This window comes from Engraulis encrasicolus, chromosome 2 (assembly GCF_034702125.1).
Source record: "Engraulis encrasicolus isolate BLACKSEA-1 chromosome 2, IST_EnEncr_1.0, whole genome shotgun sequence".
NCBI classification, from domain to species: domain Eukaryota; kingdom Metazoa; phylum Chordata; class Actinopteri; order Clupeiformes; family Engraulidae; genus Engraulis; species Engraulis encrasicolus.
In genome coordinates, this window is record NC_085858.1 from 26,353,888 (window position 1) to 26,367,397 (window position 13,510).

The 13,510-nt window shown below is 43.1% G+C and overlaps 1 protein-coding gene across 1 annotated transcript; it reads left to right on the top strand.

The window, feature by feature from the left end:
- Window positions 1-381: 381 nt before the first annotated feature.
- dhx58 (DEXH (Asp-Glu-X-His) box polypeptide 58) lies at window positions 382-11,852 on the top strand. Its single transcript, XM_063185032.1, has 12 exons — window positions 382-485; window positions 1,667-1,843; window positions 2,532-2,733; window positions 3,367-3,557; window positions 4,001-4,114; window positions 5,802-5,934; window positions 6,607-6,792; window positions 8,062-8,312; window positions 8,969-9,289; window positions 9,652-9,842; window positions 10,092-10,185; window positions 10,618-11,852. The coding sequence occupies exons 2-12, from the start codon at window positions 1,667-1,669 to the stop codon at window positions 10,798-10,800; spliced, it is 2,043 nt and encodes a 680-aa protein (XP_063041102.1). The 5' UTR covers window positions 382-485; the 3' UTR covers window positions 10,801-11,852.
- Window positions 11,853-13,510: the final 1,658 nt, after the last annotated feature.

The window sequence follows — 13,510 nt, forward strand, 5'->3', positions numbered from 1 at the left end:
CGATGTTAATAACACATTATTGAGGTTAACGATTGTTGTCATAATGTGTCATTCAGGTTTTGGAGTGTCGTGACACACAAACATTACAATGTCAACATGCAAAGAAAAAGGCACACCATGACAACTGTCATAAACATTAGTAATGTGTCATTAATGTTCTCCACATTTGTCATGTCATTCTTATTCCGCTTACATGATACCCTTATAGACCCCTCCAAATTAACTGACTTTATTCTCACTCTCACTCTACTCCTTTCTGCTCTGTCACTTCCTTGAGTAGCTCCACACGCCGGCCCTCATTCACCCCCTGAAGGGGCCCCTGGCAGAGAGTCACTGCCGGTTTCGTTTTCCTTCACGATAGAGCCCCTTTAAAAACCCAGAGAAGGCAGGAGGACGCTTGTTACAGAAGAGAGGGTCGAACACAAACACCAAGAACAACACACACCAGATTCCCTCTGGTCAATTATTCACACTGACCAGAGAAGGTGAGTGTCATGACACATTTGTGTGGGGACGTATTTGTGTTGATTGTGCCATAGTGTTGATTGTGAGCTACGGTTTTGGTGCATTTGTCAGACAGTGGAAGAAGTGTGTTGTTTACTTAGTTGACTGTCAACTAGTGATAAAAGAGAGTGGATTGACACAGGATGTCAGTGTCAGCACAGATATTTTATCTTGTCCAAGTGTTTTATCCTCAGATTGTGCTTTCACAAAAGCTTAAATAGAGAGGGACTAATGTTCAAACTTTGTGGTTCAATGTTCACTGACATTACACACAGACATAAACTACACATGCCCCATAGATTGCATGCTTACTGGTTGTCACTTAGCTTATTATTTTGCTATGTGTTAGATGAGATTTCTTTTTTTTTAAAGATATTGTTATGGGCTTTTTGTGCCTTTGTTGATGGCGGGACAGTAGACATAACAGGAAATCAGTGGGACAGAGAGATGGGGGCAGGGTTAGGACATGACCCAGACCAGACTAGAACCCGGGTCCCAAAGAGCAGGCAAACCCAAACGTGGGGGACTTAGTGTGCTGCGCAACAGCACCCCCCGAAATGAGATGTCTTTTCTGTTTTTGAATGTCATACAGTATTTCTGTGTATACTGTTGACCTTTTTTTACTATTTGCATGGCAAATGCCTGAATCAGCAGAATCCGTTTCAGTCTCAGTTTCCTTGCCAACTGAACACTCAAAGTTTCGGTCTCAATTTACTTCAAATGAAACCTCTAAAACCTATGGTTACATGATGATTGTATACAACTGAGGTTGCATTTTCTGCTTGAATGTCACTGCACTGACAAATCTAGCCTTATCTTGCAACTATAAACATGCCACTCCTGCCTGTGTTGGCCACATTCTGTTAGACAGGGGTGGAAACCCCCGTTGGCATCACTGAGTCATCCAAGGCAGGAGGATGCTATGGCACTGTCACCACATCACCATATCAGTCTAATGACACCCATGTCATTGTCATATCAGTACGAAAACTACTTATGTGGTTAGACAAACATTGAACACTGACATTAAATAGGCTAACATTGTATCCACACACCCCACATTTGCACACTAATTAATCCAAAGAGTCTAGTTGCAAACTGTATGACTTGCTGGGGTTACAAAGGAAAGCGAATGATGAGATGATTTTGTGGATGATTACAGATGGCTGATCTGAATCTCCGAGACTACCAGCTGGAGGTGGTGCAGCGGGCGGTGGCGCGAGAGAACGTCATCATCTGGCTCCCCACCGGCGGAGGGAAAACCAGAGCTGCGGTTTACGTCGCCAAGCATCACCTGAAAACCACGCCCAACGCCAAGGTGGCTGTCCTCGTCAATAAGGTATGAACTTCAGAGCAATTATCATTCTTAGTAGGCTATTATTCTTTTTTCAATTTTGTGTTTAATGCTACGTATATACTTAGTAAATAATGAACTAATTATAAACAAAACATTTACAAATGTTTTATATGAAATTAGTTGATTATTTACTAATTGTCAATGCATTATTTACCAACTGCGTATAAAGCTTTAAATTAGCCGTTATTGCTGATGTTGCCAAGAATGAAAAGTTGAATTTATGATTTGGTAACATTTTTGGATCACAACACTTAGGTGGACAATAATAGATTGTTATTGTTGTGGGCCACATGACACTTAAAGCGTTCACCCCTCATGTGAGTCACGCTTTACATGTGTTAGATGTCTCAAACAAACTGCTGGAGATATTTAAAGGAATGATTCCTGAATAAATACATACAAATACTTCCTATTTATCTTCTTCTTTTACTGAACACAAGTTTGCCCATTTCCCTTGAAGAGCACTGACTCCTTTTAATCTCAACCGACAGGACACTTAAATACTGTTTTCCCACCTGTCATGTTTACATGCACAGCAGAATAAAAAATGGTGAAATAGTCCATACGCATTCAAAAACTTGCAAACATTTGTCTTTGCACAGACCCATTTTTCATTCATGCTACCGGTAATAAAACACCATGATATTATCTCTCTCCTACCCTATGAAAGGTACACCTGGTGGATCAGCATTATAGTAATGAGTTTCGGGACCCGCTGAGGGCCTACCAGGTGTCTCCTATCAGCGGGGACTCGGAGGAGAAGAACTTCTTTGGCTGCGTGGTCAAGGACTCGGACGTGGTCATCTGCACAGCACAGATCCTCCAGAACGCCCTCACCAACATGGAGGAGGGGAAACACGCAGACCTCACAGGTGGGACGCATGTTGTATACCCTTGTCAGGACACATGCATACACAGACATACACACGCACGCACACACACACACACACACACACACACACACACACACACACACACACACACACACACACACACACACACACACACACACACACACATATCATCTCAGAAGAAAATACAGTATGATGAGTATAATGTACTCAGGGAAGTTGATGGGGGGTGGGGGGACAAACGCATCAGTTGTCAGGGGTCCAGGGAGAAGGCGGGGGCCCAGATTTGGTTTCGCATGTCTTTGTCCCAGGCCAAAGCTGTCAGCGGCTAGCCTCAATGGTAGTATTATGGGATGGTCAGGACCAGGCTAGTCAGCGGCCCTGCATGTGCCAACCAAAATGGACAACAGCTTTTTAGACGTTAACAAAATAGACTAGATTGAGAACACAGAATCTGATGTGACTTACAGTACAGCATGTGTTGAATCTTTATTTTATTTAAATCGTAACGGCATCCTAGTCTTTTTGTATAACATTGACATCCTTAACATTTTAAAACTTAAACAAGTTTGAAAGTAAATACACACAGTTAGCACGAGTCAAAAAGAACAAACCACTTCCCGGTCACACGTACACTTTTCCCGTCCTGTACAGACTTCACGCTGCTGATCATCGACGAGTGTCACCACACAAACAAGGACCACACGTACAACAAGATCATGGCGCAGTACGTGAAGAGCAAGATGAAGGGGGAGAGGAGGCTGCCCCAGATCCTCGGCCTCACCGCCTCACCTGGCACCGGGGGAGGCAGAACCATCGAGAACGCAGTCAAACACGTGCTGGAGGTACTGTAGGGGTGTGTGTGTGTGTGTGTGTGTGTGTGTGTGTGTGTGTGTGTGTGTGTGTGTGTGTGTGTGTGTGTGTGTGTGTGTGTGTGTGTGTGTGTGTGTGTGTGTGTGTGTGTGTGTGTGTGTGTGTGTGTGTGTGTGTGTGCGTGTGTGTGTGTGTGTGTGTGTGGATGTGTGTGTGTGTGTGTGTGTGTGTGTGTGTGTCTCCCCCATTTGTTTGTGTGTGCATTTGTGTTTGCCCACATGTTTTCTAGGTGCATGTCTGGTCAGTCATTATTGCTGCTTTTAAAGGGCTTTATAAACATTTGATTTTTACTGCAATACATTTGCTATATACTTTATGTGTAAAATGAATTTGTCACTGAATCTCTCTCTCTCTCTCTCTCTCTCTCTCTCTCTCTCTCTCTCTCTCTCTCTCTCTCTCTCTCTCTCTCTCTCAGATATGTGCAAATCTGGATTCAATAATTGTTTCGACTGAAAACTACAAACCTGAGTTGATAAAGGTGGTTCCCAAGCCAGTGAAGAGATACGACATTGTGGTTCAAAGGCCTCAGGTGGGTTTGCAACGTGTTTAGCCTTTCACCTCCTGCCTTCTGACCCAGTCACTGGGTCAAAGACGTCCAAAAAAGAATTGTCGTTCAGTGTAACGGATACCTTCTGCTGACTGTAACTGTAAAAAAACACGATTTTTAAATTGTTTCAAGTGAATGGATGACAGTCGAGGCTTTCATGAATTCACTGGAAAAAAATAAAATAAAAAGAGTCATGTTTTTTACAGTTACAGTCAGCAGAAGGTAGCCGTTACACTGAATGACAATTCCTTTTTGGACGTCTTTGACCCCACTGTCAGTTGTCATACTAATTGTCTGTTTGACCAGATTGCAGGGCAGGATTTGGCCTACATTTCCATTTGTCAGTCTCTCTGCAGATCTGTCTGTCTGATCTTGTCAATGTACAGTGTCTAACTGTTTGTCTATCTATCTTTCTGACTGTCGTTGTGTTGTGGTGTATATTGTGATGTGATGCACTTGCATAGCTTTTATCTGCCATCTATTTATTGATTTGACCTTAGCGCTTGCTGTTTTTGCACTTAACCTATGCTATGGGGTAGACTGGGACTGCTGATGATTGATGATGGTTGATGGAACTGTCCATGTCCACGTCATTTGTCACGTTTTGGTACAAATGTGTGTCTTAGGTTAAATGATTAACCTCTTAAGACTCGGCATTATAAATGAGCTGTTACCAGAATGGCAATGACTAAGTCGTAATGTATTACTAAAGGCCCCGTGCGCTGTCATAGTGGTGTAGTACTATAGTAGTTAACTTTCAATGTCTATTACAGCGTGCCTCAGGAGGTACGGCGCGCATTAAGGGGCTACGGAGGTGGGTTGTGGAGTGGACGCGGGGGATGTGATTGTATTGTAGGTATTGACTTACCTGAAGACATTTACCCCATGTGGGACAATAAATACACTACTCCTACTACTAATGTGATGTCACAGTATATTACGTATGTTATACAATGCCACAGGATATCATCTAATGTCCTGCTACAGTATATCGTTGTGTTAAAGCGTGTTATGTTACAGTCATGTCGTGTTACAGTCGTGTCATGTCGTGCCTTTCCATCTACAGTAGTATTGATCTACGGCAGGGCTATTCAAATGGCGGCCCTGGGGCCAGATGCGGCCCTTGGACGGCAAGGTTCTGGCCCTCCACAAGCCCCTTGAAATACATAATCGTTTAGAGATAGAAGTACGGGTTCCGTATCGAGCTGAAACGGGACACGAGACGTTAAAATGCAGGAAATTACATCTAAGAAATGCAAAACTTTCTGGGGGAGTGTCCCCTATTTTTGTCATTGACAGTTGGCAACCATAATACATATGTATAGTTCAGCCCCTTTACTGGGAGGAATTTGAAAAACTGGCCCTCGTCGACATTCAGTTGAATACCCCTGATCTACGGTATCTGATAGTATCTGTCTCCCTGTCTGTCTATCTGCTTGTCTGCCTGCTTGTGTTCAGTGTTGCCAGATTGGGCTGTTTCCTGCCCAATTGTCCTGCTTAGGATGTCCTTGTGCGGGTAAAAATGGCATTTAGCAGAAAAACCCGCCCAATTTTTCCCATAGAAATCAATAGAATTGGGCGGGATTTTGTGCTTCTAGGCGGGTTTTGAGCATTTTTTGGGCTGGAAATCATCAGCCTCATCTGGCAACCCTGCCTGTGTTTGCTGCAGGACCCCTTTGCTGACCACCTGAAGGACATGATGAAGATGATTCACGACTTCATGTCTGCAGACGAGCTCATCTCCTTCCGCCTCTTTGGGACGCAGGAGTACGAGCAAGACGTGATGCAGCTGAGGAAACTGGGTAAGTGACACATAACACTCAGGTCCATACCCATACTCTGTAGTAATGTGTGTGTGTGTGTGTGTGTGTGTGTGTGTGTGTGTGTGTGTGTGTGTGTGTGTGTGTGTGTGTGTGTGTGTGTGTGTGTGTGTGTGTGTGTGTGTGTGTGTGTGTGTGTGTGTGTGTGTGTGTGTGTGCATGCGCAAGATGGCCGCACGCAGCAATGGTGATGCGTGTCAGGGTTACCTGCATGCACCTTTGAACATCTAGCCCACCACACCCGTTGTAACTGCCAGAGCCAATGTAGGAAAAGGTTTTTAAAATTTGACATGGCTGACCTAAGGCTACTACTCTAAGTGTGTAGCCCTTAAGATCTATCAACATGTCAAATACCTTTTCCAAAATATTTGGATCTTGTACCCTGTTGCTTGTCTTTTGGATCCAAATAAAAGTAATCGTGTGTGTGTGTGTGTGTGTGTGTGTGTGTGTGTGTGTGTGTGTGTGTGTGTGTGTGTGTGTGTGTGTGTGTGTGTGTGTGTGTGTGTGAGTGATAGAGAGACAGACATTCCCACTCTACAGAGGATGACAAATAAAATGTGCTTTGCAAAATGATGCACAAGCAGAGCAGCTAACTGTGTATGTGCTTGTGTGTCTGTGTGTGTGCATTTGCGTCTGTGTGTGTGCACTTGCCAGGCGAGATGACAGAGAACCGACTTCTGTCTCAGTGTGGCATCCACCTGAGGAAGTATAACGACGCGCTTTTCATCAACGACACAGTGCGCACCGTGGACGCCCTGCGTTTCCTGGAGGACTTCTACGACTCCAAGGAGGGCTTTGCCCTTGACGGCGTTGACACCTACTTGGCAGGACTGTTTGAAGGTCAGAGCATTACCTTGGTCTGAGATACGATTGGCAACATTTGAAATGTTGACCTGTTTAAGGTCCTTGTATTGGCAAGAACGCAGGACAACTCTCATTCTACTGTATATATTAATTATTATTAGTAATAATGTATTTATTGGTTACATGTCACCTTTCAGAACACTCAAGGTCATCTTAGAAACAAAAAAATGAAATAATAAAGTAATAAAAAATAAATAATAATAATAATATATAGAGAGAAACTGAATTTAAGTCCCTATGCTACTTTGAACAGGTGAGTCAAGTAATGTACCATTTTGTACACAGGCATTTGTTTATTATTTAATTGGATAAAGTATTGTTAAAACAAGAGCAATCATAGATGGCAATGATCATCACTAGCCAACACTAGATGCACATGATGTGATGTTGATTGTTTGGCGCCCCCTGCAGATGACTTAGGCTGCGTCCCATTACTACCACTTCCACTTTCACTTGAACTTCACCTCGTTAGGAGTGAAATTTAAAAGCGAGTCATTCCCTCGAGAATAAAGAGAAGTCGAATTTTCCCCTATTGGGATTGGGACAGACTTTTAAATAAAATAAAATAATTTTAAAACATGTTAAGCGGCACACATTTACGTTAAATCTGTTACAAATGTGCTTTATCCATAGTTTTCTCCAACTGCAGTCCGGTGATTGTCGCCATTGCAAAATCAAAACAAAGTGCGTCCCTCATGATGTCACTTCCGCCCTTGACCCCAGAGCAATCTAATAAAGTGCCGACCGTTAGGGGGGGTCCTATCCCCACTCGGTCGAAGTGGAATTTTAAGTGGAATTTTTGCACTTTCACTCGCCTCCCTAAGAAACGGGACACCCTACACTTTCACGGGAACGCGCAAAAGCGAGTGTTAGAGCTCTAAACAAGTGGAAGTGGTAGTAATGGGACGCAACTTTAAAGCACTGCAGACAGACAGAGTAATTACAATACCTGGCCCAGCCCCCTCCAGGGGGCCAGGTAATAAGGAAAGCTAATTGTCATAAACAGATCACACTCCGTTCAGCTGAATTAATTTGGCAATTAGGATGACAATAACACTGACATGGGTCCCGCGAGGGGGAAAAGGTGTTACAGATTCTAAGGGCCCGACAGCACTGACAGGGCCCAGGAAGGATGCTGATAACATAATTTGTCATTTTGAGGGCCCAAAATTTGAATCTTTCATAGGGCCCAACATTTTTAGCTGCGCCCCTGAACACTGATAACCGTAACTGATTGTTCTTTAGCGAATCGACGGGAGCTGAAGTTGCTGGTGGATACGGGCATTGAGAACCCCAAGCTGGTGCGTCTGGCGGAGGCCCTGCTGGAGCAGTTTAGAGGGCCGTCCAGGTGCACCAAGTGCATCATCTTCTCCAAGACAAGGCAGGGCACCCACTACCTGTGGGACTGGGTGAAAACCAACCCCCGACTCATGGACGCCGACATCAAGCCTGCGCCCCTCGTCGGGGCGGGCACAGGCGAAACCCACATGACCCAGGTGGGATATACAATACGAAGGAAAGAAAAATCTGCACACTGTTCCTGCTATAGTGTGTAGATTTTTTTACCTTCTTTTATGATGAATTTTGATCCAGCATCTATTTTTTGTGGATGTGTGTGCATCCTAAATGGTACAAGGTGGGATATATCACACAGGTGCCTTGGTGCCAACTCATAATGGCCATTTTACTTATTTTTCCCCTCTTCACTTTGTTTAAACGTTTAAACTCTCTGAAAATCCGAACTCATTTCTAATCAATAATCCTGTTTCATTAACCCCTTAGAGCAGTGTTTCCCAACCTTTTTTGTCTTGCGTACCCCTTACGCCTCTTAGTTGTGCCATGAGTACCCCCTTTTTCATGTTCTATATTGCTTTCTCTGTCCTGATGTGACTGCTCCATACATTTGTTATAATAATAACATTTTTCCAAGTACCCCCTGCAGTGTGCTCGCGTACCCCTAGTGGTACACGTACCCCTGGTTGGGAAACACTGCCTTAGAGCAGCACTATGGCTCTCTGTAATGTCATAGCAATGTTGTTATGATGTAGTTAAGCATTTTCAGCAAGTGAATAGGGTCGCCGGCGACCCCAGCTGCAGTTAGAGGCTACGTGTGCTCATTGTCATATATGGGCATGTGACTGTGTTTCTACAGAACAAGCAGAAAGACACCATCACCATGTTTAGGCAGAACAAATACAACCTACTCATCTCCACCAGCGTGGCCGAAGAGGGGCTGGATATCCCAGAGTGCAACATGGTGGTGCGTTACGGCCTGTTGACCAACGAGATCGCTCAGCAGCAGGCGCGGGGCCGGGCGCGGGCCGAGGACAGCGTCTACTCTGTGGTGGCCACGGCGGGCAGCCGCGAGGTGCGGCGCGAGAAGACCAACGAGTACCTAGAGGAACTGACCGGCGAGGCCGTCACCCGGGTGCAGCGCATGGAGAGGGACGACAGACGCACGTACCAGCGCAGGGTCAGTAGTCACCTCTTCATGGGGTCATGCAAAAATATTATAATTAGTGCTCAAAATTGTAAACATCTTTTGAATGTCACTTTTTAAATGTAATTATTTTTTTGCTTTTGATTTTTATTTATTTTTCACTGGTTTCTAATAAATATTTCTAGTGAGTGAAATAAATACTACTTATCTTTAATACTACTCACTATAAATCAATAAATAAATTAATGAATATATAATAAGTCATAAACATAATGCATGCATCGAATGTGTATTGTGAATAACGTAAAAAAGAATTGGTATTGTTAAATATTTGTAATTAAATGACTGTTGTTAATGTTATTTAGAAATAAAAGAATCTTTTTGTGTGTAAGTAGATTGCGGAGCTGCAGAAGGCTGCGGTGATTGAGCGTGCGATGGCGGCGCATTCGATGGACAGGGCCCGGCACCGCTACACTGCGGCGCAGGTGCAGCTCAGCTGCCGCCAGTGCTTCACCGTGGTCGCCTCCGGATCTGACATCAGCATCATCGAGAACAGCCATCACGTCATCATCAACTCTGACTTCAAGTGAGTTAGCAAGGACCGTCACAACAAGGTTTATGTGCCACAGTAGAAGCATCATGGACATGGCAGCCTTTATCATTTCTTGTAGTGTGTGAGGAATGTAACTGTAATGTGTGTGTGTGTGTGTGTGTGTGTGTGTGTGTGTGTGTGTGTGTGTGTGTGTGTGTGTGTGTGTGTGTGTGTGTGTGTGTGTGTGTGTGTGTGTGTGTGTGTGTGTGTGTGTGTGTGTGTGTGTGTGTGTGTGTGTTTTAGGGACCATTACACCACTGGAGGAACAGTAGTCATGGAGAGGGCTTTTGAGGACTGGGAGCCTGGACGAAAGATCTTCTGCAGAAGATGCAAGAAGGTAAAGCAGAGTCTGGGTTGATACAGTTGGCCAAGCCTGGGCTTATATGGTTTTGGTATTAAATACAACAAGAGCTGTAGGCCAAGTCATTTCACCCTGAGCTAAAGTTCGGATTCCTAGATTCCTGGGCTGGTTGCCCACAGTGTAATTGGTGCACAGACATTTTGGGGCGGCAGGTGCTGAAGAGGTAGCCTGGCTCTCGCGAGACCCCTAGTGCTTCGTGCATCTTCGTTACACTTTGTGAGTGAGAACCAGGTTACTGAAGAGGGGGGTTGGGGTCAATGTGGAAATTCCGACTGCTTACTAGGCTGGAGGCATTTTTGTCACATGCTTGTGATGGACTTTGTCCCTATCTGTGCACGCCTATGTCTCCTCGCCTCCATAGCACGACCCTCAGTCAATTTACATTTCTCTGTCCTTTGTGCTCTTCAGGACTGGGGCATGGAGATCAAGTTCAAAAAGGTGGCCATTCTCCCCTGCATAGCCATCACCAGCTTCTCCATCAAGACTCCCCAAGACACACTGACTCCAAAGAAGTGGAAGAATGTGCCGTTCCCAGTGGAAGAGTTCGACTTCCTCAAGTATATGGAGAGCCTGGACATCGACCTTGACTGATTTGACACAATCAATCTGTGCAAAAGACAGATGCTCATTGGTGAGCAAAAGTTACAGCAATCAAATGAAGTTTGCGACACCAGGAAAACATGTTATGGACTAATCTGACATGCAAACATGCAACAAAGCACTTTTTTTGGCATGGCCTGTTTAAAATACTATGAAATGGCCAGAGCTAGCGATCCCAGTTTATCCCAATTTTATCAGTCCCTTTTGATGAACACAGTGAAGACATAAAATCATGAAATAATGAATTAGCTATAGGCAACTGGTTTGCTTCTTGGAGTTTTGATTCATCTTCTAATTTCCACGACATCAGACCAGAAGCTGGAGAAATCCTTGAGACACAGACAAAGCGTCTTTGCAGCTTTAAAAACAAGTCCTATTGCCTAAAAGTAACTCTTTTTAACAGTCTCTCTCTATCTCTTTCTCACTCTCTTTCCTGAAGCTCAACTTTTTGTTTTAGCAAGGCACCACTGGCACCACCAAGTGGCTTGTGCAATTGATCTCATTTTAATCCAGCAAGTAGTTTACACCAAGTGAACCTGCTGATGCTTCACACCTCCTCCCTTTATCTCATAGACCTCTTTTAGTCTCAAAACCATGTAGGGGTGTGATGTGACATGACAAGTGATGCATGTGATGACAAGTGATGATGTGTCAGAGCCTAGTGGGCATTTCTGTCTAATGGGACCAACAAAAATAAGGAGAGTGGGCTGTGATTTGCACTGTAAAGTTCGGTAGTACTTTATGACATTTCATTTCTTACCAGCTGCAGATGGTACTTTTATCCAAAGCAACTTATCTATTGTTTTTTTTAGGTACAGGGTATTGGTTACAAGCCCTGGATAAATGGGATTAGGAGTTGTTCAAGGATGAAATTCCAACCCTGTACTCGCCATGGCTTGTATGTCTACTAATATTAATGATAAGTGACATTGAATATGAATGACAATATTCAGAATGGGCAACACTTTTCATTATGAATTGGCTGCTAATAAGGTGGTAATTTGGTAATTGTAGTGATTCCTATGCATAGTAATTACTATGTTGACACTCAGAGGAGCATCTTGTCACCAGGCAAGACAGGCAGCCGCTTGGGGCCCCCAGCACACTAGATGGTGAAAAACAGCTCAACTTCAAACTATAATAGCGCCAATTTGTTTTGAATGTTCATTCTTTTGGGTTTTTGCTTGGGGCCCCCACTGACACTAGAATCGCCTCTGTTGACACTTATACAAACCCCAACTCTGGTGAAGTGGGGACGTTTGGTAAACAGTGAATAAAATCAAAATGCTATTATTTTCAAAACATTCAATCTATTTATTAGATCGAGAATAGTGAAAAGATAACATATTAAGTGTTAAAACCGAGAAAAAATATTGTTTGGGGGGACATATGTACTCATTTCTAATTTATATAAATGCAACAGTCTCAAAAGAGTTGGGACGGGGACAATGAAAGGCAGCAAATGTCGAGGAAGACTAAAAACAAAACAAAAGACAACACTTAACAGTTAAATACATTAACCGATGAGATGATTTTATATAAAAAACAGTGTTAATTCCTATCTTGGACATGATTTCACCAGCATAAATGGTGGGTGTATTCCTTGTCATGTTTTGCAATGTTTTCCTTTCTGTAGTGCTTACAGTGTGACAGGTCTTGACCAAAAGCCCACTAATTTTATCACCTGCTGGTCCTTATGGTGGAGCCAAACTGTTAAAACATAGTAGAGAATGCAATTTGACCTTACTATGTGGCAGTAATCGAAGATCTTCCTTGAAAATATAATGCACGAGTGGCTTTTCATGCTGTTTAAAACCCATTTATACCATTCAGCACTGTATTTAACTCTACAGATGAGTGAGAACATCTTAACCAATGCACTACTGCACCCGCATGCCATCATGGAGGCTGACCTTTGAAGTGAGCACTAACACAAGTTGGATGCTCCATTTTCACTGTAGCACAGGATGTGCAATGCTCTATTATTGTTAAAAAGAATGGACTTCTACAACTTCTGTTGACTTCTGGAAGCAAAGGACAGTTTCCCATTTCTTCTGGATCTATTTCAAGTGAGCTCAGGTGCTTAGGAGAATGTTACACCCCTGTATCATTTGCACGAATTAAGCATTCTTAATATGGTCAATTTTCAATAGCTCTAATTCCTGGACTGCTAGAGTGAGACTACAGCCAATATATATTTCATGATGTCATGAACCTATACAATGATTTTAATAACAAAAATATGTCTTATATACACTCAATCGTGGTAAATCAAAGGGAATTCAAAAATGTATGTAATAACTATGGTAATTATTCCCTTTGCATCTTTAATTCTGAGTGACTCAGCCTCTCTGTGATGATCTTATACCTGGACACCTATATTGTCCGTCAGTACAATTCATTTTGAAATGTTCTTCTTTGTTGTTTTATCTTATTTGGATGTTTACTAAATTTCACTGATCCCCGTCCCAACTTATTTGAGACGTGTTGCATTTATCAAATTGGAAATGAGTACATATGTCCCCCAAAACAATATTTTTTCTCTGTTTTAACACTTATGTTGTCTTTTCACTATTCTCCATCTAATGAATAGATTGAATGTTTTGAAAATGATAGCATTTTGATTTTATTCACTGTTTACCAAACGTCCCAACTTCACCGGAGTTGGGGTTTGTACATGTGCACAAACACATACATGCAC